This window comes from Anoplophora glabripennis, unplaced genomic scaffold (genome assembly GCF_000390285.2).
Source record: "Anoplophora glabripennis isolate ALB-LARVAE unplaced genomic scaffold, Agla_2.0 scaffold290, whole genome shotgun sequence".
Classification (NCBI taxonomy): domain Eukaryota; kingdom Metazoa; phylum Arthropoda; class Insecta; order Coleoptera; family Cerambycidae; genus Anoplophora; species Anoplophora glabripennis.
In genome coordinates, this window is record NW_019416372.1 from 458,018 (window position 1) to 485,839 (window position 27,822).

The 27,822-nt window shown below is 36.1% G+C and overlaps 1 protein-coding gene across 3 annotated transcripts in view; it reads right to left on the reverse strand.

Moving 5' to 3' along the window:
- LOC108910829 (serine/threonine-protein phosphatase 4 regulatory subunit 1) overlaps positions 1–27,822 on the reverse strand; it is a 115,325-nt gene that overhangs the window by 83,467 nt on the left and 4,036 nt on the right. For all 3 annotated transcript variants that reach the window (XM_018715570.2, XM_018715572.2, XM_018715569.2), the window contains one exon: positions 20,053–20,155. In XM_018715570.2, coding sequence (XP_018571086.1) covers positions 20,053–20,155 — 103 coding nt within the window. The remainder of the gene's footprint in view (positions 1–20,052; positions 20,156–27,822) is intronic.

A 27,822-nucleotide genomic window follows, 5' to 3' on the forward strand; every position in this document is an offset into this window, starting at 1 on the left:
AGTTTACTATTTAAAAAAATATATATTCTGGTATTAGCACTGCACTCGTATCTTTTACTTTGCTTAAAGGTACCAAGAGAATTCAAAGCATTTTTTTCTACGTACGCAAAAGATATCACAGCACAAAGAATTATCCGGTTTCAAGGCGGACTTTGTTAAGGGTTCTCTGCGGACCCATCAAGGACGGAGATCGATCGTCCACCTTGGTGCCTTACAATTCAGTAGCGGGAGGGAGGCGTTCGAAGATGTGGCGCTCAGTGTGGGGCAAATTGTTCGACATCATTTGAAAAGTTTTTATAGAAAAATGTTTTTTGCAATTTACCTTTAAAATATAGTAAAGTTTCAGTCTTCACTTTTCAGTATCTAATAAAAACTGCTGAATACGTGTTACAATCCAACATCAGCCTAATTAAATATTAATACATTTAAAATACACGTTTTTTTTGGTCGGATTACGGTGAGCGATTATATAATCACTTAACAATAATCGATATGAATTAACATCTGGTTATTACGCGAGAATGCGCCTTTAATCATAATCTATGGAGCATTTAAATCAATTTTTTCTGTCTCTAAGCCTTTGTTAGACTATAGCCATCAACGTAATTACGATTCTATGCATTAATCATCGGCAGCTAGCAGGTGTGCGCGGATTCCAAAACCGTACCAGCACCGAGTCGTAAGGAAAAATAACCCGGAGGAAACTTTTGTTCGTAGAACCGAAACCCTTCGCCAGTCGCAAATGCGAGTGAGCTCGGCCTAACCGATGCAGGATCCTCGCATAGGTCGCTGGTTACCTGCGTAGGTACGCGTTAACATGGAAATATGCCGAAAACAAACAAGCACCGACAAACGCACGCACGCGTGCATATTTTGGGCGCTATACCGCGTTATACTTTATTTAAATAGTGGCTTTCCGTGTGGAGATGTTTGCTTTTGGAATTCCGGGACGAGTAAATGGAGAAATGTCGTATTCGCCTAGTGGGACAGTAGGAGGAAACATTCGTGAGCTCCACAGATTCTGTCCACATTACATTATCTATCCCCCTTATCTCTTTTTACCTTTCTATCTAAAAAAAGTGGTAAGGGCCAAATTCAGAGACTTGCCTAAATCTGTACTAACCTTTCACTCATATCAAACTTATGCTTCACTCAATTTAGGGTGCCCTTATTTCATTCTCAATTCTGTAGGCCAGGAAAATAAGCTGGAAAATGACCATTTCGCGACTTTTACAATAACATATTAGTTTCCAGTCATAAAAATGAGGGGAAGATTGTTTACAGGGTGGTTAATTGTATAATTTTTACGTAAATTCACGTTTTTCGCTTATAACTTTTTTCCGTTCATTTCCACGAGAAAACAGTACAGTACTTAATGCCTAAATTTTTAACACCCTGTATGACAAAGACTTTAAAATAATAAATCTGGGTAGCTTCAACCTTAGACTAAAAAAAAGGTACTCTTGTTTATTGTCGATAAAATGAACCGTTTAGGAGAAAAATAATAATAAACGAATTCATGTTTTATTTGTAATAAAAAGGCCCATGATTTCTATTTTCCCACATTTTCCCGGACACTCTGTATAAGCACACGTCAGATACCACTAATATGTCACCACTAACCTATACGATATAAGTGACTCATCGAAGTAGAATTGCTTATGAATACGATTAGGGTGAGTTTATAGTATAAGTGTGAGTGGAACTTTAGTGAATCTATGAATTTGGACCTAAATCACCATACTGATACGTTTTTGGGATAGCTGAATCCGAATCCGGTGTCCGTTTGACGGAATTAGTTCGTGTTCAAGGTTATATGTAGAACAACTTTTATGTTTTTATGAGAATTATGACCTCGGTATATCTCGGGGGATAATTTAGCGTTTTTTAGAGTTGCTCGCGAATCGCCCCTGTCCCTCCCTCGCCCAGACAAAGTAACGCCGGGCCGAATAATGCCTCCGGGATAATAAAACACAATAAAAATAGTCCTGCCCGAGGTAGCCAGAACCCCCATTAATCATCCTCGCGGTATATCGTCTTATTCTCGGGGACGTAATATATCATCTAGTTACCGTGCGCTGCCCGTGCAAAACAAACGAAAGGGAGGCTGACGGCTCCGATCTATTTTTGTTCCTTCTCGGGAAATCGCTCACCTTTCGAGCGGACACAATGGACGAAGGCGGGGGAGAATTTCAGCACTTCGACGGGAACTCATTATTGCCCAGTAAATGAAAAAAATTCGTTTCAGACTGAAACTTGGTTTAATCGTTAGCTTAGGCAAAAAGAAATAATATTTCCCAAAAAGTATCGGTTTAAAACAACAAGATCATTGTTTAAACAATGATTATAATGTAAAAATTACCAAAAATTGAGTTTTTTAGCTGTATTAAAAAGGGCTCTCCAACAGGAGTTTTTGCTTTTGTTTATACTTATAGGTTTTCAAAAAACGCTTCATTTGAGACCTGCTAAATTAAAATCCATTAACAATTTGTTTAAATAATTGCAAAAAAAACAGCGAATTTTTTCATTTACTGGGCTATTATGAATTGCAATATAAAATTCGAACGCGCTGCGAACATCCTTTCGCGCGTACCTACAGGGTGGGCCACAACAAACAAACTAATTCATGTACAGGGTGAGTCAGATTTAATGCCTTCGAAATACAGGGCGGTGAGGTTTAATTCTACGAGGTCTACGGATTAATAGAAGATTCGGACGTTCAACTTTGCACCCCGTCGGTAGGTACATTGAGAAGTCGATTCGACGTCAAGAAGAAAAATTAGGAGTGTCCCGACACCACCGACCGAAATGAGAACATTTACATATTCATTAAACGCCCGATGAGCGGAAGCCACAAATTACGTCGGCGCTCTTTCGTGCCGGGACCGCCGAACGTTTGAAAAATCTGACGCGGCCCCCCGATCGGCAGAGCCGATAACGGGCCGACATCTGCCCGATGGCGGTGCCCTGTTGGGTACATACACCGGCCGCCGGGTGTCCGTCGCTCGGCGGGAGCATCGCCATCGGCCGGGATGGAAAGGAGGCCCGTCGGCACGCACCAAAACACGAGGATGGCCGGTCACCTGCCCCGGCCGGCAATGATTTGGAATAAATAAGGGCGCACCTGTCCATCCTTATTCTTATTGCGCGCGGAACTGGGGGACAGCTGCGGCTCGAGCCCCGTGACGCAGGTCGAGGTTAGTTTGAAATTTTCGCTCATGTTTCCAATCGGAACCGCGAAGCCGTCTTTAATCACGCAGGGCCAATCACCGCCAAAGTAGAATCCGAGGGTACCCAAACTTTTCCCCACGAGAAGCAGAAGAATAGATCAATTAATTCACACATACAGGATGTTTTTCCGTATCGTTACGACTGTGGGGATAAATGTAAGGGTTGAATAAATAGTTTTTACTCGACAGTATAAGTAAGTGGAGATCGAAGACTGAAGGTAGGCAGAAGGAGAGCACCAGGTGGCCTACGGTGAGGATACAAAAAATTGAAATAAAATTTGGGACACGTGGCACAGTGGGAAATATTGGACAAAGTTCTCGCCACTCGCCAATTTTCATCGTCTCGTCGTGATTTTTTTTTTAATAATCTCGCGGTAATCTGAATTTTCATATTCCGGCGAGGTTTTTTCGGAAAATCCTTTTTTTTAATGCTTAGGGAGCGCCCCAACCTCAATGTCGAAGAACAAATTTTTAAATACTCGATGTTCAGTTGTAGAAAAAAATGTTTAAAAGGTATCTGCTATTAATAAAATTGATTATTATGACCCTTGATGATATATCTGATGTTTTTTCTTCAAAAACCTAACCTCAAAATTATTAATTCTAACCTAAAAGCCTTAAACGAAATTTACATTGGAAAAAAGTTTTTCCACATGCCAAAAGTACGAAATAGATTCAATAGAACCCTACGTAACATGTTATACCCAAACCATGAAATTGAATCTAAAACACCTAACCTCAAAACCAACATTAACTAAGTTTAAACTCACTGAATTAAGGATTAATAAAAAAAATGAAAAATATCTTTATTGTACAGAGATTCGATCAACAATTTTTGCGAGAACACACACCTTGTGCCATACTGTACCCAAATCTGACACCTTAACCCAAGAACCTAACCTCAAAACTGGAAAGATTGTCAAAAATCAAATCATTAGAGTGAAAAAAATTGTCACAAAATTATTTTCTTTAATATAAAAAGTATAAATGTATTTTTGTTGAGTGTTCATCATCGCGATCGCCAAAACCTTTAGTCAAAACTGAAAACATAACCTAAAGAAACTGAAATTTTGTTTAACTCGAATTTTTTGCTGGAAAAATTCCATAAAAACATCTACATAGCAATAAAACGTTAAACATTTTTTTCTACAACTGAACATCGAGTATTTAAAAAATTTTTCTTCGACATTGAGGTTGGGGCGCTCCCTAAGCATTAAAAAAAAAGGGTTTCTCGAAAAAACCTCACCGGAATATGAAAATTCAGATTACCGCGAGATTATTAAAAAAAAATCACGACGAGACGATGAAAATTGGCGAGTGGCGAGAATTTTTTCCAATATTTCCCACTTAACTTTTTCTGAATGAGAAAATATTTTGTAAGCACAAAAGTTATGTTTGACGTTCCTATTGAGTGGCTTATAACTTTTAAACGGGAAGTAATAATACAGAAAAATATCTAATAAAAGTTTATGAGAAAAAAAAATTCTTTCTAATAGGAAAAAAATTTGAAAATATGTTACGAGTGTCTCGAAGGCGACTCTCGATCACGAAGGAACCCTTAACCCCTGTTCCAGGTAAAAAAAAACGTCGCCGCGCTAGGCAGAGGGTCTTCGACGTCCCATCGACGGACGGGTACGTCGTCAGCGTCACCTCGGGGCAGCTGGCGGCTCGTGCCCCCGTCGTGCAGCTGTCGAGCATATGGCGCCCCCGCTCGGCCTTCCTCTGCTCGCCCAAGGTTGATCGGTGGTGCGATGCGCTCGGTAACTCTTCGCTGTACACGATGCTAGATTATGACTTGCCATTCTCGGTAAATACAATGGATTACGTTAAGGAAACGTCCGGCCACATTTGTAAGGATATTGGTTAGAACAGGGGGCCGTAACATGTTTACTTGCTGGTAGGAGGGTCATTTAAAACGTGCCCTAGTGTATTAGTAGCGACATAACAGCTGCTCGGTTCAATCGATGGATAGAATGTAGTGTAAATCTGAGGAAATACATTATTATTAAACTCCCTCCGCGAATTTGTGTAGCACAGTTAACACGGAATTATTAATATTCACAAATACAGTGTATTCGCAATCGTCATTCTCAATAACGAACTTAGTATCCACATAGGAAGTTTATGAATACTAGATATTTATGTTAAGGTCGAGTTTATACGAATACTAAACATTATTTGTATTCGCAAAAAGTGTATTCGCAATCGTTATTCTGAATGAATATAGTAGTTAGGACCCACACAGAAACTTTACGAATACTGAATGTTTGTGTTCGTGTTGAGTGAACAGAAATATTAAAGATTATCTATTCATATTCATAAGTACAGTGTATTCGCAATCGTCATTCTGAATACAGTACTTAATATTCACACAGAAAGTTTATCAATACTGAATATTTATATTAAGGTTGAATTAATACGAATACTAAAGATTATTTGTATTCACAAATACAGTGTATTCGCAATCATTACACTGAATGAATACAGTAGTTAGGACCCACAGAATCGTTACGAACACTGAATATTTGAGTTCGTAAACATCATTTGTATTCACAAAAAGTGTATTCGCAATCGTTATTCTGAATGAATGCAATAGTTAGGACCCACACAGAAACTTTATGAACACTGAATGTTTGTGTTCGTGTTGAGAGAACAGAAATACTAAAGATTATCTATTCATATTCACAAGTAGAGTGTATTCGCAATCTTCATTTTGAATAATGAATACGGTACTTAGTATTAACACATAAAGTTTATCAATACTGGATATTTATATTAAGGTTGAATTATTACGAATACTAAAGATTATTTGTATTCACAAAAAGTGTATTCGCAATCGTTATTCTGAATGAATGCAGTAGTTAGGACCCACACAGAAACTTTATGAACACTGAATGTTTGTGTTCGTGTTGAGCGAACAGAAAGATTATCTATTCATAATCACAAGTACAGTGTATTCGCAATCGTGATTCTCAATAACGAATACAGTACTTAGTATCCACATAGGAAGTTTATAAATACTGGATATTTATGTTAAGGTTGAATTTATACGAATACTAAACATCATTTGTATTCACATAAAGTGTATTCGCAATCATTAGGTTTACTGAATGGATACAGTAGTTAGGACCCACAAAGAAACTTTACGAACACTGAATATTTGTGTACGGGCTGAGTGAACAGGAAAACTAAAGATTATCTATTCATATTCACAAGTACAGTGTATTCGCAAACTTATTCTGAACAATTAAGTATTTATAGTATTTAGAATCCATTATAGCTACTGGATAACTGCACGAATACTAAATATTGTTCATATTCACAAGTACAGCGTATTCGCAACCGTTATTCTGACGAATACAATATTTAGTATTCACGTAGAAAGTTTATAAGTACTGGACTTTTGTGTTCACGTTGAGTGAATACGAATACTAAAGATAATTTTATATTCACAAATAGTGTATTCGCAATCGTTATTCTTAATGAAGTTAATATTATTATTACCTATTATATCCTTATAAAGTAGTTTATATTTACGTATGTGTATGTAGTAAGTAATATCCATGTGCTTTTAACGATGCCTATCACCTTCCTTGTATTTTTGTCATTCGCGGTTTTGGCGGATGCGCCAGGATAAACAAAAAAATTGCTGGTATTGACATTTTTCCGAAACGAGGTTTGTAAAGATAAAAAATAGTCTGCTCTTCCACCCTTATATCTAAAATGCACTTTTTACGTGCAAGAGATACGCTTACGAAATTCACCCTCCGCCGCGGTGGGGTCGCGTCCTTTCTCGGAGGGCCACTTCGTCGTTGCCGAAATAACAATGCGGACGGGCGCATTACCGCACATCTGCCGCCGGCAGGTGTGAGCCAACCTCTGCTGCCGCCGTTTGTGCTCTAACCCCGGCACGACAGCTTGCACCCGATCCTCGCCGTCTACAGGGTGTCGTGTGTCTACTACTGCGCATCACAAATCTTCAATCTATATTCTTCGATACCGTTATTGCCGAATAGTCCAGTTCAAGACAACGGGGGATAGAATTGAATTTGAAAATGTTTCCTCTTTATTATCGGAACATTCTTAACCCTTAAATTATACAGGGTGTTATACTGGCTGTTACAAATTCGCTTCTGACTACAGGGACTTCGGAAACGGTAAGAGATACGAAGTAGGAAAATACCTCAGATTTTGGAGAATGTTTACATAAATACATGTGTCCAATTTCGAATTATTTCACTTACTAGATTTTAAATTATTTAAAAAAATTTAAAAAAGTTTAACACCCTGTATCTTTTTAAGGAAGAGTCCTTGATAAAAACTTTATAGGAAAGACTCCCCTTAAAATTCACCAAAGAATACGAGGTTTCATTTTTTGGTCAACATTTGTGAATCACCCTGTATAATTACCAGCTGAGAAACATATGAACGTGCAATTATTAAAAATGTTGACAAATCGCTCCCAGAAATGTCCAGCATTACATTACATGGGAATTTGCACTTTCTTTTCAAATTCTATTTCCCCTGGTTGTCCTATCTCGATAAATATCGTACGGACTTTTGTTTCTTGATTTTTAGGCAATTGATTACAAGATTTTGACAGGAAACAAAAATACTTTACAACCTCTTGTTTTGAAGGAAATTCTATCTATTTTTTTTCTATCTTTACTAAAAAAAAACTAGAGGCAAAAAAGTAAAAAAAAATCAGAAAATTTTTTGCTTTTTTTCAAATTGTTTATAAACGATTTTTTTTTGCATAAAATTTTCCTTTTAAATTTTTTAAATAAGCTATTTCGATGGGAAATTCAATTTTCTAAATAATTTTTCCTATGAACTATAACAAAATTTTGCTTCGTTTTCGAGCTACAATTAAAAAACTGAAAGGGGTGCATTTTCACCCCTACCTCCAATTTCTACCCTCTAATTTAATAGCACTCCGCAGTTTTTTCATCTAAAATGACCCTTTGGACGATTCATGCAATAAAATTGCTTGAATGTCGTAGTTCCTTTTAACTATGCTTTTTTGGATATAATCAATAGCCTATTATTTACATTACCATTTAATTTAATTATTTGCAATTTTGGCGAAGGCGCCTGGAACTAATAAAAAAAATATACTATACAGGACGTTCAATGAAGAAAGTGAAATCAATTTAGATCAAGTTATTGCTTTCTCCAATGAAAACTTCGACACCTTTATAAGATTTTTTCACATAAAAAATTGCTAATAGAGTTATTGTTAAGTAAGATTCACAATTTCGAGCAAGTTATAGTTTTTAAATATGTGTGTTCATAAGATTTAGGCAATAAAAAAAAATAAAAAAAAACATAACAAGCCTTTATCTCTTAAACACTTTTTATTAATTGCAACAACAATAGTTTCGTGACATCAATGTTGTCACATCTTCAGGCTAAATAGTTACATCTACACAAATGATGTTAAAAATGATATAAAACGTTGCAAACTTACGTTTTTATAAAATTAGTTAATTTATTTACTTAATATAGATTGTGCAGCGTTTTGCAGCCTGAAGATGTGACAAAATAAATGCCACGAAACTAGTAATGATTAATTAAAAGTGTTTAAGAGATTAAGGCTCGTTCTTTCGATTTACCGATAAAAATGTTTAATAAATCTGTTCGGTGCGTCTGTTCCTTTCCTGGTAAACACGTAAATCTGTAGTCTTGACCCCTAAATTATACATCTATCCGGGCAAAAAAAAACACGTCTAGCGCCTGTCTGATTGATCATCGCAGTACCTTCAACCCGAAATATGGCATCATCCTCTAATGTGCCGCTTGCATAATCCGATCACTTGTTTTCTGGCGATAGACTAAGCAAATTTGAGGATATTTTATTTATGAACGGCAAGGAAAAGGAAAACTTACAATTCAAAGATATTTTCAGTGCGTAAAAGGCACATTTTTTCACTAAAATATCAAATGTAAGCACCTCTCTCGGTCCGACAGTAGCAGCAATACATGTAGGTAATGTTAATGTTAATGAAATGCAAACATTTCTAGAACAATATCAGCCATTACTGTGCATGCACAGCGCAAGGTTTGAATGTCCATTATTATAGATGAAGTGAATAGTTTATTACCAGAAAGATGCTTGGAAGGCATTGCTGATATTATTTATACAAACAATTTTTTAACGACTGCAATGACTCAAAAAAAGATCGTAAAAAAATTAAAAAATTACATTATCCAACGTAAAATCATCTGAACTTTCAGAATCTGTGATCAGATTCCTCGGAAAATGCAGCTGGAAGTCACTATATGGGGTTTTTCCAAAAAGGTCCGAATATTTCACTTAAATTTTTTTTTCAAACTGGATTTCCGCATCGAAATCAGATAAAGATTTATAAGTGGAATGAAAATATCATGGCATACGACCCTAAACTTCAAGATGCATGCATCCAAAATTTTTTTTTGAGGTTTTAGCGACCAAAATGCCGCCCCAAAAAAAAAACTTCAACACTTTTAGGAATTTTTTTCTTAAAAATGGTAGGGGTTTCGAAAAAATTTTATAGAACAAAAAGTTGTTAAAATTATGCAAAGAATAGGCTCAATTTATTTCACAATTTTTTGAGACGTTTTTCCATTTTTTGAATTTTGAAACATTCAAAAATCATTCCAAAAATTCTGATAAAAACGTGAGCGTATTCTCTGATGAATTTCAATGTTCTATAAAAATTTTTTCTAAAACCCCAACATTGTGGGAAAATTTATTTTACAAATATTTTATTCAAATTTCATTTGGAAATTTTGGAAAAACATATGGGTTATGTAATGAAGTTCCAATTTAATGGCTTGAATGTGTAGTTAGGTTTAAAATGTACTGGCTAATTCAATATTGTATCCCGAAATCTATAAAAAAAAAATTTTTTTCGTTGAATGTGCCATCTTTTGATTTCATCTGTTTGCCGTATCTGATTTATGCGTTGCCGAACTCTTATAGTCTTTCCGAAGTCAGTTGAACATGTAAAAAACGCCTGGCAATAAAATTTAATGAGTTTCATAGGCGTCCCTAAAAAAGTTTTCTGCTAAAAATAAAAAATTATAATAATTTGTATATAATGTGTAGAAAATTTCTATTATATGTTCATTTGGCCTACAACATATTTTAGTTATTTATGTCTTCAAACAATTTTATTATACTGATGGTAAATTTCGTTTTGTTCCGTTTCAAAAGGTCTTCAAAATGCTATGTTGTAATGTTATTTCTCCCTTTCGGAATTGTAAGATCAATGATTAATAGAAGGTGCCTATAATGAATTAAAATTACCTAAATCACACCAAATTCCGCATTGCTGCACTGCACCGCTGGGAAATTTGTCGATCACTTGTCAACGGCTGAGATTTATTGCCCAGTGGCCCAATGCAACTGTATTTGTATTTCGTTTGCCCGCGCTCGCATTCTTCAACTGGGCGTCGACGGACTAGAGTCTTTTTTAGGTTTTTTGTTTTTCATTAATTTTTGCAAATTTATTTTGCAATAGGTAACAAAGATTTATTTACTGAATTGCCAAGCCCCGCGACAGTTCAATTTTTTTAAGAATTTTATGATAATCGACTGATTAGTCAAGGAATATGGCCAGCAAGGTCACCGGATCTAGCTCCTTTAGATCAATTTTCATTTAGATGTCTGAAAAATACTATTTTCAAAACAGCAATGCACAACGAAGTATTAGAAGCAGCAATTATTCGAGAAATTAACAATATAACAGGAATACAGATACAAAGCTAGTAATGGACGCGAAAATGGCATTTTATATCAACAAAAAAAATAAACTGTCTTTGTTCTATTCATTTTCACAGAAAAAATTTGCAATTTGTTCATCAACAAGTGGAGTTTGATAATTTTCTCCTTTTAATGAGATTAAAAGCATTTCAATAATTTTATTTAATTATATTTAACCTTTTCAACCACTTCGATGAGGTGTAGGGAATTTTAACTGACAGTACCAGCCACGCAGTGCTGGTTGCCTATGCTCGACTGTCACGTGGCTTTTAATCATTTATGAAGGGTCCGCACTAGGATAGTTTGTACCCTGCGGCTGCAAATCGATACTCGCTACGCCACTGGCTCCCCCTATAAAGATATCAAAACTACACTCCTTGCCGACGGTGCCGTTCACGCTTTCGCGGAAGACCAAAATGGCCAGCGCGCTCGACGCACCACACGGTTGGACTTTTCCGACACCGGGATCGCCGAAAGGAAAACCCGCCGTCGAAGACGACGGCACACACCCCAAGACGCGATCAACGGGACACCTCCAAAATCTCGGTCGATCGGCGCTCACAGGGACAACACGTATCCGGTGCCGGCCGCATACCAGCAGGTGGGTGTTCCTGCCCGGGGGGCACCCGAACCCGCCATCCAATCCACGGCTGGGCCACCGTCTTGTCTTGCACACCGCCACGTTACCGCTTTGTTTACGTGAATTTTTGTGCCGGGCGCGTATTTACGTTGTTGTTGTCACAGACGAACCGTTCGACTACGACTGCGGAGGCGACTTCGTGTCGTTTTCTATTGGTTTAAATTGTTATTAAAATATTTAGCACCATATTTTATTTTTCGATTGGTTGGTGTATCTATAGGTCAATAGCTCGTGAAAGTGAACAGATCCCAAAGATGGGCGAAATCGGGAGAAATCAAATGTTTGAATTTTAGGCGGACTTCGTTGCAGGACCTCTACGGACCCATCATAGGAGGTGTTCGAACGTCGACCTTAGTGCCCTACAGCTCATAAGGCAGCAAGTTTTAGACATTTGGCCAGTCCGGATTTTGCCCATGTTTGGAATCGGCTTACAACTATTTGAATTAAAGTGTTATATCGTTCAGATGACAACTTTTACAAATTCAAAACTTTGATAAAAACTGTCACGCATTTTTACGAACCAGATACATTTAGGAGGCAAGACAAAGCCTAAAAAATAGTTCCGAGCAGATTCTACATTTTTGCTCAACTTTCTAATCGGAACCACGAAGCCATCTCAAATCGAGAACAAGAAGACGAAGTTCTCAAGAAACTCCCAGCCACTCCAAACGCCAGCAACCGCCGACGATACGCTGCAAAGTTGAAAAAAATTACCTCACTTTCGGCGTTCCGAAAATAAAAACCGCAATACTTTACGGTATCATGTCAAATTATAAGTCCATCACACGTTGAAGACGATTGCAATTCAAAGACGAACTAAATCCAGGGAGGTCAATTGTCCAAACGCTACGGCAGACTTCGCTACGGGATCTCTGCGAACCCATTAACCAGACGTGATCGAACGTCGACTTTGGTGACTTACAATTCATTGACCAGGACCGGAACCGAACACCATGTAGTACTACGCGAAATTCCTTCTGTTACAGTGATGTCCAATCCTTTAGTAAAGATGTCAGGAGTTGAAATAGCTTCTAGAAGTTTTCAAACCCATAGGTGGGTATGTCTACTACACATTTAGTGAAATAGCCGAAATATTAACAAAAAATATACTGAATGCTGAATTGATTTGGCAAATAAAAATTTTTGATACATTTTATTAGAATAATTTTTAAATTTGTTTCTATCATCGGTGGAAAACAAAAAATACGGATGTTTGTATCACATGTTTGGAAATTAGCGTTTGTATGTAGTAGATATGGACCAGGCCTTTTAAACAAAATAAGACAGGGTCATTCAGAGCGGCGGAAACGGGAATTTCGATTTTACATTAAAGCCCCCACCGGGCAGTTGGCCAGGGGCTCAAAAATACGGGAGCGACGACCTTTACCCGGTGACCGCGCTCGACTAGGTCACCCCTCATCCCTAGGGTGCGCTCGACGCTACGCACACGCAGTCGACTGCATTACTAACAGAGTCTTCACAACTGCTACATGATTTAGTAACGTCACGAAAAAAAAACATACTTTCCGAACTTCGTGGAATAAAACTACTATTTTACTTTTCGCTTTGTAAGAAATATTTAAATAAAATAAAAATAACATTTCATTTTGATTCGTCTGAAACAAATGCACATATTCATGATAGTCCAGGAGAGCAAGGGTTTCCCCTTGCTCTTTCGGACAGAACCGATTGACCTGAAACTTGGTCGATAGAGCAATCAATTTTAAGCAAAAAGTATCTTATGAACATTTTTCGATAAGTCAATATCTTCCGAGTTATTGGTGATTGAAAATGTACATTTTTTATTAAAAAACATACGTTTTTCTATAGTTTTTCTTGAATTACTCGGAAAATAGACATTCTGTGACAAAAAACCCTCACAGAATCTAAATCGGAAGCATTTAACGTGAAATAACGAAAAAAAATCTGTTTTTCAAGAAAACCGCACAGAACTTTTTTTAAAGTACTTTAAAAAATCTTTAAAATGAACTTGACTTTAAGTCATTAGCATAAAAATTAACAGAGTTATGATTAAAATAAAACTGCTAATTCGCTTTTTCGGAAAAAAATCTGTACAAAAGCTGCTGAATTTTTCACGAGATTTAAAATTACAGGTAATCCTTTTACAATTTACATTTTTCATGTGCTAGCAATGTATTATACAAGTTTAAGCGGTTTAGAATGCATATTTTTGAAAATATTAGGTATGTTTTTATTGAATTTTTTTTTAATACCCAAAATAATAACATATTTTTGAAAGTAACTTTAAAAATAAAAAAGATACGAAAAATATTCAAGAGTACAAAAGTTTAGATTTTTTTAAACACTATATTCTGGTTCTCTTTTTATTTGTGTACGATAAAAATTAACAGAGATGTCGCCGCTAGAAGTTTGCAATTGAGGACGAAGGTCATGTTTTTCAAGCCCTTTAATCTCAACAATCCCAAAAATAACGCTTTAAAAAATATCCAATTTATTTCACTTTTTCCCTTTAATCTTTTAATAATTCTACTTATCAACTTTAAATACATAAAATTGTTTTTATTTATGTATAATGAAGCGTGAAGCATTTTTAAGAAAATTATAATAAACACTATAGGAAGGCATTATAATTCATTTTAAATAATTTAAAAGCCACTTTTTATATTTTGTCATTGGGGGTGGTTTTTAAGAGTTAAAACAATACGATAAATTATAAATTATATTATAAACAGGTAAAAGAATTTAATTTATCCAGTTTGTACCATCAAATCATTTCAAACTGTTAAAAACTATGTTTTTTTTTTAAATATTTTGTTATTAGGGGTAGTTTTTTAAGGGTTGAAATATTGTAATAAATTATTATTATACTACCATAAACTACTGAAAACTATAATATATGCGCCATAAAAATATTTTAAGGTCAAAGAAACTATTAATTTTATATTTTTATCATTATCATATTTAAGGCTTGAAACTTTATAATAATAATTTTCATAAAAATCGGATCTATCCGAAAGTATTCGGAGGTTTACCCTATTTTTTTCATCGTTTCTTGGACTATTAAAACAATTTACTTGTAGCTTACGACATTTAATGTTTCTGACATTATGTCAGATCAGTAGACAGGGTGTCCAGAAAATTATGGGTGCATGTTTTCCTTTTTGCTTTAATATCATTTGCGCCCTATACGAAAAAACTAAATTGGTACGCCACAAGTGATCATTCTGACCCAATTACACGACTGATTTGTTGAACCACGAAGTTGTTTGTGCATGAAAACCATAAACCCACCTTTGACAACTTATTTACCCAAGTGTCGTTAAGGTTTAGATTCGTAATTACGTGAAATTCCCCGACTCAATAAGCTTTCCCTTCTGGAAGAACACTCAAATGTGTTGACAACTCAAAAAACAGAATCCGGACAAGTATAATCCTCGATAATTGCTTCTGGCCGTCGAGTTTTTTTCCCATATAATTGTGTACGACCCCATGTAAACCGTGCCCAATAGTAAGCGTGCCACATGTTGAAAACAAACAAACAAACCTTGGATTGGCCGTCTTTGATCTTCCATGTCGCGACTTATTTTTTTGCGACCTACATAACGCAGGCATTGATGCGATTTACATAAAACCGGCACGTCATTTTTTGAGCCTTAACACCGCGCAAATTACAAAGCACAGCTTCGAGGCAGGGTCGGAAGGAGAAAAACGTTATTTCCACCAAAAGCCTTATACAAAAAATTGCTATATTATCGCGGTCACAAATACAGTCACAAATAAAATTTACTTTCGTGTATTTTACTTAAAAAATGTGTTACTTTTATTGAAGGAAAATTTAATATGCTTCCATTGTCTATTTCTCTGATTATAGTAGAAAGTGGCAGTTTCTACTGGTAGGTACAATGCACTAATAAGCGTTTTTAATAAATAAAATCGTTGAATCTTCAAGAAGAATCACAAATATCCTCTGCAATCCTTACTTCAGAAACAGCATCACAAAAATCACTTACCATGCGCTCAAACAAACAAAACTGCCACCAGAGCCCCACTTAAAAAAAGAGAAACGTGGAATATCATCACCATCGAGCACGAAAAGCCTTCGACTTTCGCGCACCTTACACTGACGTTATTGTAACACAAACACTCGTAAGGATCCCCAAAAATGAGGCCGTTCGTTTCCGTTTTCCTTCCCTTAAAGTACCAAACGCACGCCTCAGTCCAAAGGTCCCCGCCGTCGCCGGTAAAAAAAAAAAAAATAGAACCCGCGACCCGCCAAGGTTCCTGAAATTCCTGCCGACGCGAGCGTCTAGTTAGTAACACGCTCGCAAAATAAAACCCAGACGGTCGAGTAAGTATATAGGCGACCTCGATTTGCGAAGGATACCTCGCCTCTAAAACGGTCCAGACTGTCTGCTCCGACGACGACGTCGACGTCGCAGTCGCCGCCGTTGCATAATCCGAGAGGATGAGAAATAAATCGATTTTGAGGTGTAATATAATTTTTTTAAAACCTGACGTACATTTTCACTCAATATAGGGCATTTTTAACTCATTTATGATTATATTTGAACTGAAACTGAGTACTTTCACTCAAATATAGGTACTCCTTGTTGAATTTAAATCATATTAGAGAAAAAGTCAACTCTAAATTAATTGGTTTCATATAATCATAATAGAGTCGAAAGTCGCTCAATTGATAGTTAGCAGTACGTAGATATTTTTTTTAACTCGGATTTGAGTAAAACTCATTCATTTCTGATGCAATAGTTTCACTCAGTTGTAGTCATACTAATAGAGTGAAAGCTTCATTCAATCAGGTGTGAACAGAAGTTGATACATTCGTGAGTGACATTGAGTGAAATTTGAGTGAAATTGGGTGTAGCCCAACTCTTATATTTGAAGTGACAGCAGTACTTTCAAATGCAAAGTTGTAGGAAATAACTTGACTAAGAAAAATTTATAAATAATGATTTACGGTGTTGCCGGATTTCCTCAGTAGCCACTAAAACAATATTTCTTTAAATAGCAACATCGTATTTTTCAACATAATTTGACAAATCTTCAAATTCTAAAAAATAAATGTTAAGTCACATTTCTTTATTGGAGTAGCCGTTTTAGGTTTTAAGCTTTAAAAATCGACTTTCTAAACCCTTTTTTGTTAATAACTTTCGGAGAGGCAGAAGGTTAAAGTTATGCATTTTTGTCCTTGACGGGATAAAAAAAAATTTTGCAAAAACTCTTGGACCCACAGCGCCCATCTTTCGCACAGTTTTGAAGAACAATAAAACTGGCATCTTAAGCATATTTATAAAATTCCAACAAATAACAGCCAAGTTATGGATAATTAAAAAATGCTGTTTTTCCACGTTTTTTTGATGTTTTTTTGCAATAACTTTTAAACAATTTAACCGATTTTAATCTATCAGGCGGCATTTTGTCGATTTTTTTATTGCGCATATTTCATCTGTTTGAATACTTTTCTCTAAAACCTATAGTTTTTCCAATATATTGGGAAAACTGATTTTCGACCCAAATTGTTCAAAAAACAATGTTGCTAATGAAAAAAATTGACTCACGAGATGAGACACCTTTTTTTTTACTGCCCTGCATATTTCAACAATAAAATAGCGGACGCCAATTTATCGATTTTTTTAGTCCATTTACTGCCATAACGAAGCGTCTAAATACATGCATCACCAAAATGGTCCATACTGTGTATACAGGGTGGGTCATTAGTGTGAGAAAGTAATATAGCTCCCTTGTTACTCATAATACAGAAAAAAGTTTATATAAAAGTTGAACAGAATCAAAAAACTTACACTACAAAATTAATTTGAAACATACAGGGCGATGAGTAAAAACGGGACACCAAATACATATTACATTTTTTAAATGGAACACCCTGTATATTTTAAAAAAATTGGTTTTCCGAAAAAATTCTGTATATGGCAATATGAACAGTTTATCATTTTAGTGCGGGGTTACCAAATTCTGTACAAATTTTTTTGAATTTTGGAAAAAACATGACGTAGAAGTTGTATTAACTTTCAGCTATATACTAACACTTGGAACAAAATAATTAGATATAGTTATAGGTAAATGTTAGACAAAGGCTCCTACATCAGCTAATATTGATATTTTATACAGGGCGTTTTTTATAATACGATCATTTTTGCAAAATTTAAATTTGATTTTCTAAACTTTTTCAAATGGAACACCCTGTATTTTATTGTTCTATTTTATTCACATATCGGTTCACTTCAACTTTTATCCAGCATTTCTATATCTAAAATTGTTAGTTTTTAAGTTATAGTAACCTTTCTGAAAAAACATAAATTTTATTATTTTATAGAATACCACAAATAAATATTAACTAATAAAATTAACTCGAAATGGACTGATAAATTATGAACTGACAAGTTGACGCAATGTGACAGTTTTTTCCAAAGCCATTTCGTGCTAAGGAAAATAATAAAAATTAGGTTCTTCCAGAAATGTTGCTATATCTTAAAAACTAACAACTTTAGGTGTAGAACATACATAAAAGTTGAAGTGGACTGTTATGTGAATAAAATAGAACAATAAAATAGAGGGTGTTCCATTTGAAAAATTTTAGAAAATCAAGTTTGAACTTTCAAAAAATGATATAAAAAATATCGATATTAGCTAATATAGGAATCTTTGTCTAACATTTGCCTATAACTCTGTCAAATTTTTTTCGTTCCAAGTGTTAGTAGTTGAAAGTGAATACAACTTCTTCGAGGTCATGTTTTTTCCAAAATTCGAAGAATTTTCCACACTTGGCAACCCCACACTAAAACGTTAAACTGTTTATATTGCCATAAACAGAATTTTCTCAGAAATCCATATTTTTAAAAATATCAGTTCCATTTAAAAAATGTAATATTTGGCGTGTCCCGTTTTTACTCATCGCCCTGTATGTTTCAAATTAATTATGTCGTTTAGGTTTCTCGATTCTGCACAACTTTTATATAAACTTTTTTTCTGTATTATGATTAACAAGGGAGTTATTTTACTTTCTCACACTAATGGCCCACCCTGTATATTTTTTAACTCTGTATCCTCTTTCCGCGATCATTAACCAGCTCTGGCGCGGACAATCGGACGAGGCGTGCCAAAAATTCTGATATATATACGTACCTTGGCTGTCAGTGTCGCCACACTCAAAACCTGGCACTCGAGATCTATATAGCCGCTATCCTGGAGGCGCCAGAGGCGATATATTTGTTGGACGCCACATATTTTCGAAATTCACACCGACGCCCGCCGTTCCGTCAAGCCGACGAAACGGAACGCGTAAACAAGGCGGACAGTCGGGCCAACCGCATACAGGAGGTGAAAAAAGATCAAATAAAGGGATTTTTCAAGATAACTCAATTTTTTTTTGTTTCAAAAAAAAATCTTATAAAAGTTGTAGAGCATAAAATTCTACATAAAAATGATCTGTTGACTTTTTCTGGTACTATTAAAATTAACAGAGTTTTAAGGTGGCTAGAACTGAAGGGGTGATTTCAGAAATTTAAAAAAATCATAACAAGCAGAAAAATGAATGAATTTTATAATTTTTTCTTCAATCTTCTCTAAACAATGTAGTTTCTTTTTTTCAGAAAAATAGATGTATTTTTTAATTTTCAATAAAAAAGTTATAACAATTTCAATTTTTCAATCGTTAATTTTTATGACAAACAATTTTTTTCTATGCCATTCGATTGATTATTTAATGTAATGAAGAGTTGCTTTCGAAAATTTAGTTTTAGACAAATATAAAAAATCACGTTTGCTTTGTGAAATTGTTATACTTTTTTTATTTTTTATTTTTATTAAAAATTGAAAAATATACCTATTTCTCTGAAAAGATAGTTTGGATTTTCTAGAGTAGATTGAAATAAAAATTGTAAAGTTCATTCATTTTTCTGCTTGTTATAATTTTTTAATTTCCAAAATCATCCCTTAACTTCTGGTCTATGACGTTCAAGCAATTTTATTGCATGAATCCTTGAAAGGGTCATTTTATATGAAAAAACTGCGAAGTGCTATTAGAGGGTGGAAATTGGAGATAGGGGTGAAAATGCACCCCTTTCAGTTTTTTAATTGTAACTCGAAAACAAAGCAAAATTTCGCTATAGTTCATAGGAAAAATTATTTAGAGAATTGAATTTCCCATCGAAATGGCTTATTTGAAAAATTTAAAAGGAAAATTTTATACAATATTTTTTTTTATACAATTTTATACAATATATATTGGTTAAATGAGCAAAAATGTGACGAATTTTATGCAGATCACGGAAGATAAAATAAGAAAGCTACCTGTATGGGACAATTAAAAAGTTGTAATCCTGTACAACAAGCAAATAAATACAAAATAAAACATTACTGTTAAAAAAATCGCCCTATAGCAATACTGAAACAAAATAAAAGTAAAAAAATCTCACCTATCGAAGATGTTATTGGATTGAGCGTATTTCTGCACGCGCACCAGTGGCGGCAGGTTGGGGTCATCTCCGGGTCCGGTGGCGCAGTCTCCTTGTTCGAATCCTGGAAATCGAACATAACCTTACTTTCCCAAGAAACCGACATTGCCCTCACATGTACTTGTTTACAACGACAATAACAAATTTCTAACCGTGTAGTAAATAAAACTGTGTATTAAAAAACGTAAATAAAGTTGCACGTTTTCAAAATTTATGAAATTCGTTAAAGTATATAAAACTGATTCAACTTTGACTTGATAAATTCTTTTTATTATTATTTTTTAATAAACGTTTTATTCTGAAAGGTCTTTTCAGTTTAATGAAAAAAATTTCAGTATTTTTCGTAATTTTGTTCATATTCCTATTTTCCCTATGGATAATTTTTCATATTGCGCAGTTCATAGACTGTCTAAGCAAAGCAATACTAGAATTACGACTAGACTTATCCGTATGGGCACCAGATATCTTCTATCTTCGTAAAAATCACAATAAAATTGCAAACGCGGGCCAGCGCAAAAGGACATCCCGGCACGAGGGAGGGCGCCTTCATACATAAAGCATTCGGAGGGAGAGAGGAAACGGAGGAAATATGTCGGAGACGAAGAATTGCCGGGACATATTTTATGAATTGGAGCAAACGGTGGCATATTTGCGGGATTCTATTAGCAACCTGTTAGCTCAAGCGAGGAGTTCCTTGATCTCCGCCCAGTCCTGGCCAGGAACGTAAATCTCCGAACGGGAAAAAAAATCGATCACGGAGATGTACCGGTCAAAGAGAAAATTTTCTACCGTTGTGCGTAAAATATTAATTTTACACATTTTGTGTCACAAAACAACGATTTTTTACAAACGAATCATGGTTTCTCGTATCACGTTGTCAAAATAGTCTAAATAGTCAAAATTATAGAATTTGGACTGCAAAAAAGCCAGTGTACATCCCTTAAAAGTAGGTGTTTGGACACGAATATCAAAAAGGCGTATAATAAGGTCCTATATTCTATAGAACCATAGATGCTGAAAGATCGTACTTTATAGTCATTTTTAACACAATTACAAGATGATGCAAATTAGAATTTGTTTTTAATAGTTACAAAAATTGTCCTTTTTTTTGTTGTCCCTATTTTCAAATGTCAATTTAAAAATTAATTGCAAAAACTAGATACCCCCCAGTCAGTCGCTATATTTTCTTTGGAAAATCTCGACTTACTGACTTCTCTAGCGCACAAATCGTTTCCATGAGCTTAAATTAGATTTTTTTTTAAATTTTTTCCAATATTATAACATTTTTTGATGAGAAAATAAAGGTATTTACGAAAAAGATGCAAAATTTATAATTTAGGTAATTGATTTTTAGCAAATGTGACAATTTCCATCACTTGGATCACAAAGAAACTCTTGAGGGTTTCTTTGGGATGTTTTGAGGTTAAAAAAATGTCGGAAATATCCTTAGACTTCACTATTTGTAAAGTTATCTCGAGTTTAGCGAAAATCATTAAATACGCAATTTTTTACCTTTTTTTGAATCAAACTACTTGCATCAATTTTTTTTTACCAAAAAACGACAAAAGTTTCTTATAGGAGACACTTTGAAGTTCTCAAAACCCTGCTTAGATTTTCTGTACGACCATTATTTCCCGAGTAATCGATTGCCAAAGGTCATTTTTGTTTTGCAGGACGATAACTCAGCGAGACATTATCGCACAAAGCTCTTGAACAGCTCAAATTAAATAAGACGAATCAAACTAAAAGAACTGACAAGTGGAAGTGCCAAAAAGAATTCGTTGAAGCCCGTGGACCTTTCGAGAGGGTAGCAAAAATGTTGATTGGTCAACGATAAAGCGATTTTTGACTTTCAGGTCCCGAACCTTCCAGCCTCAATTTGTTTTTTTTACAACCATTTTTGCCAAATTACAGCCTTTTGAAAATCACCTAAAAATTTGGTATGTTTTTTTTATCCTTTAACTTTTGTGACTAGTGTATATTCAAGCAACTACTTTCCAAAATTTTCCACTGCGCTATTTTTCGACACCCCGTGCTGGCGAAAACGCGCAGTTTCCATTTTGTACAGTCCACAATCCTAGACGAATGAACTGGGAAGGGAGGGGGGGGGGCATTTTGCACAACTCGTACAGCTCTTCACGAGGCGGTCCCCCTCTAGATCTAACCGAAGCTAGAGTAGAGAAACCATGCACATTTGATCGCCGACTCCTTTCACTCATATTATTGGGCAGTGCAATTGGCTAATGCGGTTTTGCCTGTAACGAGGGCACCATGGAGTTTATTTCTGGCAAATCCCATCAGCAGACGGGTGTACGACCGTTCGTCTTCCGTTTGCTTTCAATATTTTTACTATTCGGTCGATGCGACAACCGAAATGCGGTTAGTTTCTGGTGACACTGCATGAAAACCTTCGAATCGGGTATAAAGTGAAGGGCTGAAGACGTTTTTGGAATAAACTTGTGTCTTAAAGGGACGTTATAAGATTTTTTTTTTTATTTAGGCGCAGCATTAATGTCATTTTTCACTAAACTTTCCAAAAACTATTTCCAATCATATACCTTGGTACAGTTGCTCGAAATAAATGAAAAATTGCTCCAGCCCCATAAACATCGATCGCACATGTAAGGGTCCATCTTCACGTTCCAGAAGGCGACTTCTCGTCCCTCACCGGCCCACGAAGACGCGAGCGGGGGTCTCCCCCTCCCCCTCCCCTCAAACCCCTTTTACGGTTTACTCTTCCCGACCCGATGGACGGTCTAATAATCGTGTTTATTCGTTTGCGACTCATCTCACCCACACTAATGCCCCCGATTCGACTTTCATCGCCCCCTTGTCGGCCGCCTTAGATTTATTTTCAGAACGCAAGCAGCCCCGAGGAAAGCAACGCTTCCGCCCCCGCTGGAAACGGAAACTGAATGCAAAAATATACGAAATAACAATTGATCCCTGGAAATTGAAACAACAAGTTACAAAAACAATTGAATGGACACTAAAAGGTTCGCCCGGCATTTGATTCGTTAAAAAAATTTTCTTTTATTCTTATTGTTTTTTTTTATTAATATCTTAGATGAGTTTTAGTTATTCCAGATGGTATTTTCAATCGCTAGTTCGACCTTATGCCGCAATTTTGATAAAAACTAAGGAAAAACAATAAAAAATGTGTTTAAACGAGATCACGGGGCAATTATTGGTTTCCAAAAGTACCCTATGGAAAAATAAGAAAGGTTTAAGCGTTTAGACTTTTCTTAAAATGTAATATTAACATTTAAAGTACTTGCAATAAGATGCTGATTTTTTGCAGATGTTAAATTTTAACTAAAAATTTGCCTGACATTTGCGGGTTAAAAATAAATCCAGTTTGCCAAGATATAACTTCTACACCAACTGGAGATTTTTATGGATAAAATGCAAGTGTAAGTTTAAAACATCTTCGTTTCGCAGTAATAATTAAATATGGTTTGTAAGGTTAAAAAAAAAAAACAATGGAAATAGGTACATTTATATCATAAAATATTTTTTAATCAAAGTCAACGAATAAACATACGACACAGGTGGTGTAGAAGGCCTTTTCGGAGACGTGACATCTGGTGGTACACCTTGAAATTTGAAAAAAAAAATAGAAATTCGCTAATATTTCCATGCTCCTCGAATAGCAATTAATTGAAGTAGGTCGCCAAAAAGGGAAATACGTAACGCCCTGTAAAAATCCACCAAACAACGTCTGTTAACCTTCATCTTACTTTGTAATTTCAAGAGAATCGTAAACGTAATCAAGAACTTACATTTCTAATTCTAACTTTTATTTGATCGAAACTGATCGTTCGGGACCAGCGTGATTTTCACAAATTCGACATTAAAATCACGCACGTTCGGTCGAGCTTACCACGTCAAGTCCAAAACAAACCGAGGTGACACCCGGTATACAGGAGGAGGTCCCACACCCACCCGCCGCCAACCGAGCCGAGACCACGATAACGGGAAGACGATCTTGAAGGAGGATCAATATTTATGATGGGGTCCGAACGCACCGCACGCAATCGTACGCAACGTCTCCACAAACCAACAACAAACATCACGCCGCCTTCCGCCACGCCGCGCGTCCGCCACACACTCCTCTAAAAACCTGGAGAAAAAAAATTAGCGAAGCAAAACCACTGCCGCACACTCAAAGCACCGGCGAGGCCGAGGGGGTGAGGAAAAAAAAAGCGGACGCAAAAATGAGGCCCCACGTGAACTACGCAGTTCGGCGTCGCGACGCGCTGCTCACGCACCGCGGCGTAGCCGGAGGGAGAGGTGCACCGGGCGGCAGCAACGGGGGACGCGTTTTGGGGCCGCTGGAAAAGCGCCGGAACTGGCACAGGTCCGCGAACGAGGACCCTCAGCCGGCCGAAGACGTTCTTCGCTAGCGCCACACTCGGGTGGAGACGCCGCGTTGCCACGTCTCGGGACGTCGCAGATCGACGGCGCGGGGAGGCGGCGCCGATCCGCGGATGATTTTAAGTCACCGGAGAGTATCGAAAAGAAAACATTTTTTATGTTAAATAAACAACTTGGTCGTTTTTCGTTCGGCACAGCGTCGAAAAATTGGAAAGGTCGGTGAAAATTTAAAAAAATTTATATACGAAGGGAGAGTAAAAAACTTGGGAAAAAGAAACAGATTTAGGCACAAAAATGTTGCTTTAAATTTGTTTCCTTCGTGTTTCGCAGACAAAAAATTTCTTTTACTAAAACGATATTACACGACTTAACATCTTTTTAAATCTTACACTTTCTAATGTATGTTGCAAAGTGAAACATGTAACAAATTTGGCAGTATTGGCAGTGCTATACAACAATTTTGGAAGGTTGACACCCCTGTATAGATACAGTTTTTGAATTTCATTAAAAAAAAACATTTATTAGACTCATATCCGTCAATTTTTTAGCAATACTATTAACTAATGCAACTACAATGTTATTTCTTCAGACTTTTAACCAGTGATTGGCAGTCACTTATAAAAAATAAAGAGTCAGTGATTCGACAATGACTACTGAATATTTAAAATGACCTATTTTTCCACATTTTTCAATAATTCGTCCCTTGTTGTTGTCAACAATTATATATTTTTATTAAATATGATAAAATTAAAATTTCCGTGTGACGTTACTTTATTTCAATGTAATTTTTCTAAAATCCGCTATTTAGGACATGCGATAGGAACGAAGCGAAGTAATAAAACAGTTAAAAAATATGTACTGAGCACAACAAAAGACGAATTCGAAAAAATAATTTTTGGTAATGGCGACAAACCGTTCAGCCACCACCGCAATTAGCAATTACACCGCCCCAATTCCCTACAATGTGCGTAAACTGTATTTTTATTTAAAATTGATACATACTACACACGTTACGACGACGAGAGCCGGCAACACCGCGCATCGGTCGGTTCGGTGCGCCGCCGCACGTCGCGGGGGCGCCACCTGTCGGTTGGGTCGACGCGATCAATACGGGCCTGCGTACGCGGGCGTGGCGGTGCCCCCCTAGCCCCGCGAACGGGACGACTCCGGCGGTGGCGCAAGGATGAAGGACCGACCTTTTCGGGGTGATTTTTTTTTTTTGCCGCTAAGGGCGCTAATTTAGCGCCAGTCTGGATATTTCTCCGTTTTGTAACCTGCGCTTAGCGGAAACCGACAGATTCCGAGAGGTATTAACAAAAACCTACACAACTTAAAGATTTTGACGTTTTTTTTTTTAATTCTGACAGTAGACATGTGTTCCAGAAAGGCCATAAAGAAATAGAAGAGAAATTCTGTACCTAGTAATTTTTTTATGGAAATTTCAGTTTGCAGGTACAAAAAATTTCGTCTGCAGAGAAACTCCCGAGGCTTGTCCGCAGGACGAGCAGCAGGCGGCGCGAATTTTCAAAACGCCGCCGCCGACGTCAGTTTTTTTTCGACGCGAGAAAACGGACTGTTACAACAAACGATAAATAATAATTTACCGTGCTGGCGACGCTTCGAGGACGTTAAACGAATAGCGGAATTAAGAAATGGGATACGACGACACGGAGGAAGGTCGATACGGCGCTTAGCAACGCCCGGAGGGAGAGCGTGATCTCTTCTCGCGGTAGCGCCTTCCCTCCGATGTGGGGAAAACGAGTACGTTTTACCTGGATTAAAAAGAGAATGGTTGGGTGCGTACGCAAATCTAGAGAAATTTAAGTAAAATAGGTACAACCCAAAATAAATATGCCCTTCTTGAAACAAAAGAAATCCTCTCGTCACCATCGTGGTGTGAATGTAGTACGGCGTGCTAGCCAGCCTGCTCGATTTCGTCCTACTCGCTCATGACGTCAGCGACGAGAAACAGTTTCGTTTTGAATACGCAAAGTAAACATATACGGGGTGGTCCCGAGGTAATGGGCCAAAATTCATGAGTAGTTTCCTCAAGTAAGTATATTGCGATTTAGCCGAACTTGCCTTAGTCCAAAAGTTGATAGTTAAAGAGATACAGGGTGTTAAATGTAAAATATTATTTCAGTTTTTTTTAATTTATTCCTTAACAAATGCAAATATCTTCACAAAATTTTGGGGATTGGAGTTCTTTGAGTAGAGGAATTGAAATATGTTCACATTTTGGTAAAAGTTCATAGAGGGCGCTAGCTGCAGTAGATTGAATGTGTTAAAAACGTCATAATTTTTTTGTACTTTAAGGTATTTCATCTTTGGTAACAAATTCTTATTTTTCAACTTTTTTTTCACAAAAAAGGTATACTTTATTAAAGTAGCTATCTCGCACCGTTTTCGAGATATTTGGCTCTGAAATTTCCAATAATGTTGCATTAAATTACAATTAAGTACCTACAGGTATTTGCATTTATTAAGAAATAAATGGAAATAAACTAAAATAATATTTTACATTTAACACCCTGTATCTCTTTAACTATCAACTTTTGGACTAAGGTAAGTTCGGCTAAATCGCACTATTATTGCTTCGGGAATCTACCTATGAATTTTGGCCCATTACCTCGGGACCAGCCTGTATAAACAGACTGTTTAAGGTCCGGTACTTTGAGTCTCAATTAAGCCTTGGTATTTATATTTTTTGTTATAAATAATTATAAATTTGTTAACAAGAGGCGACAGAATTTTAGACTAAAGGAAAATAACATTTTTCAAAGGTAATTATGCTTTTGAGAAGTGGCTAAAATGAACCACAGTATTTTTTAATTGAAAAAATATAAGCCTTCAACTTCAATCTCTGTAATAATGAACGTTGTAGCGGCCTGTGGAAATTTTTGAAAAAAAAATTATCTCGGCTCCAGAAGGACGTAGAGCAACGTTTTTTTTTAAATTTGCGTACAAATACTAGCAATAGATTCCTGTAATAGACAATATCGGGCATGAAAATCAAAAAAGATATTCAATAAAAACGCGACCAAAAATTGTTTACTTTTTAAGTCATTTTTGAACACTTGAAATTAATAAAATCGTTATCACTCTATTTTACCACGAAAGTACAACTCTTAAGCAAAAAAATGAGCTCTGATTCGTTTCTCTATGACTATTCGTCAAGCAAGAAGAACCAATTTTCGAGAAATTTTTTTCGAAAAATCGATATAACTCGAAAATTTTTAAATATTTTTTAATTAAAAAAAAAAATCACCTTTTTTGCTTGCCGAGGGCTAGATTTACAGCAAGTAACAAGTCTCAAAACCCTGATTTGCAAGAGATGCAGAAAAAACAAAAAAA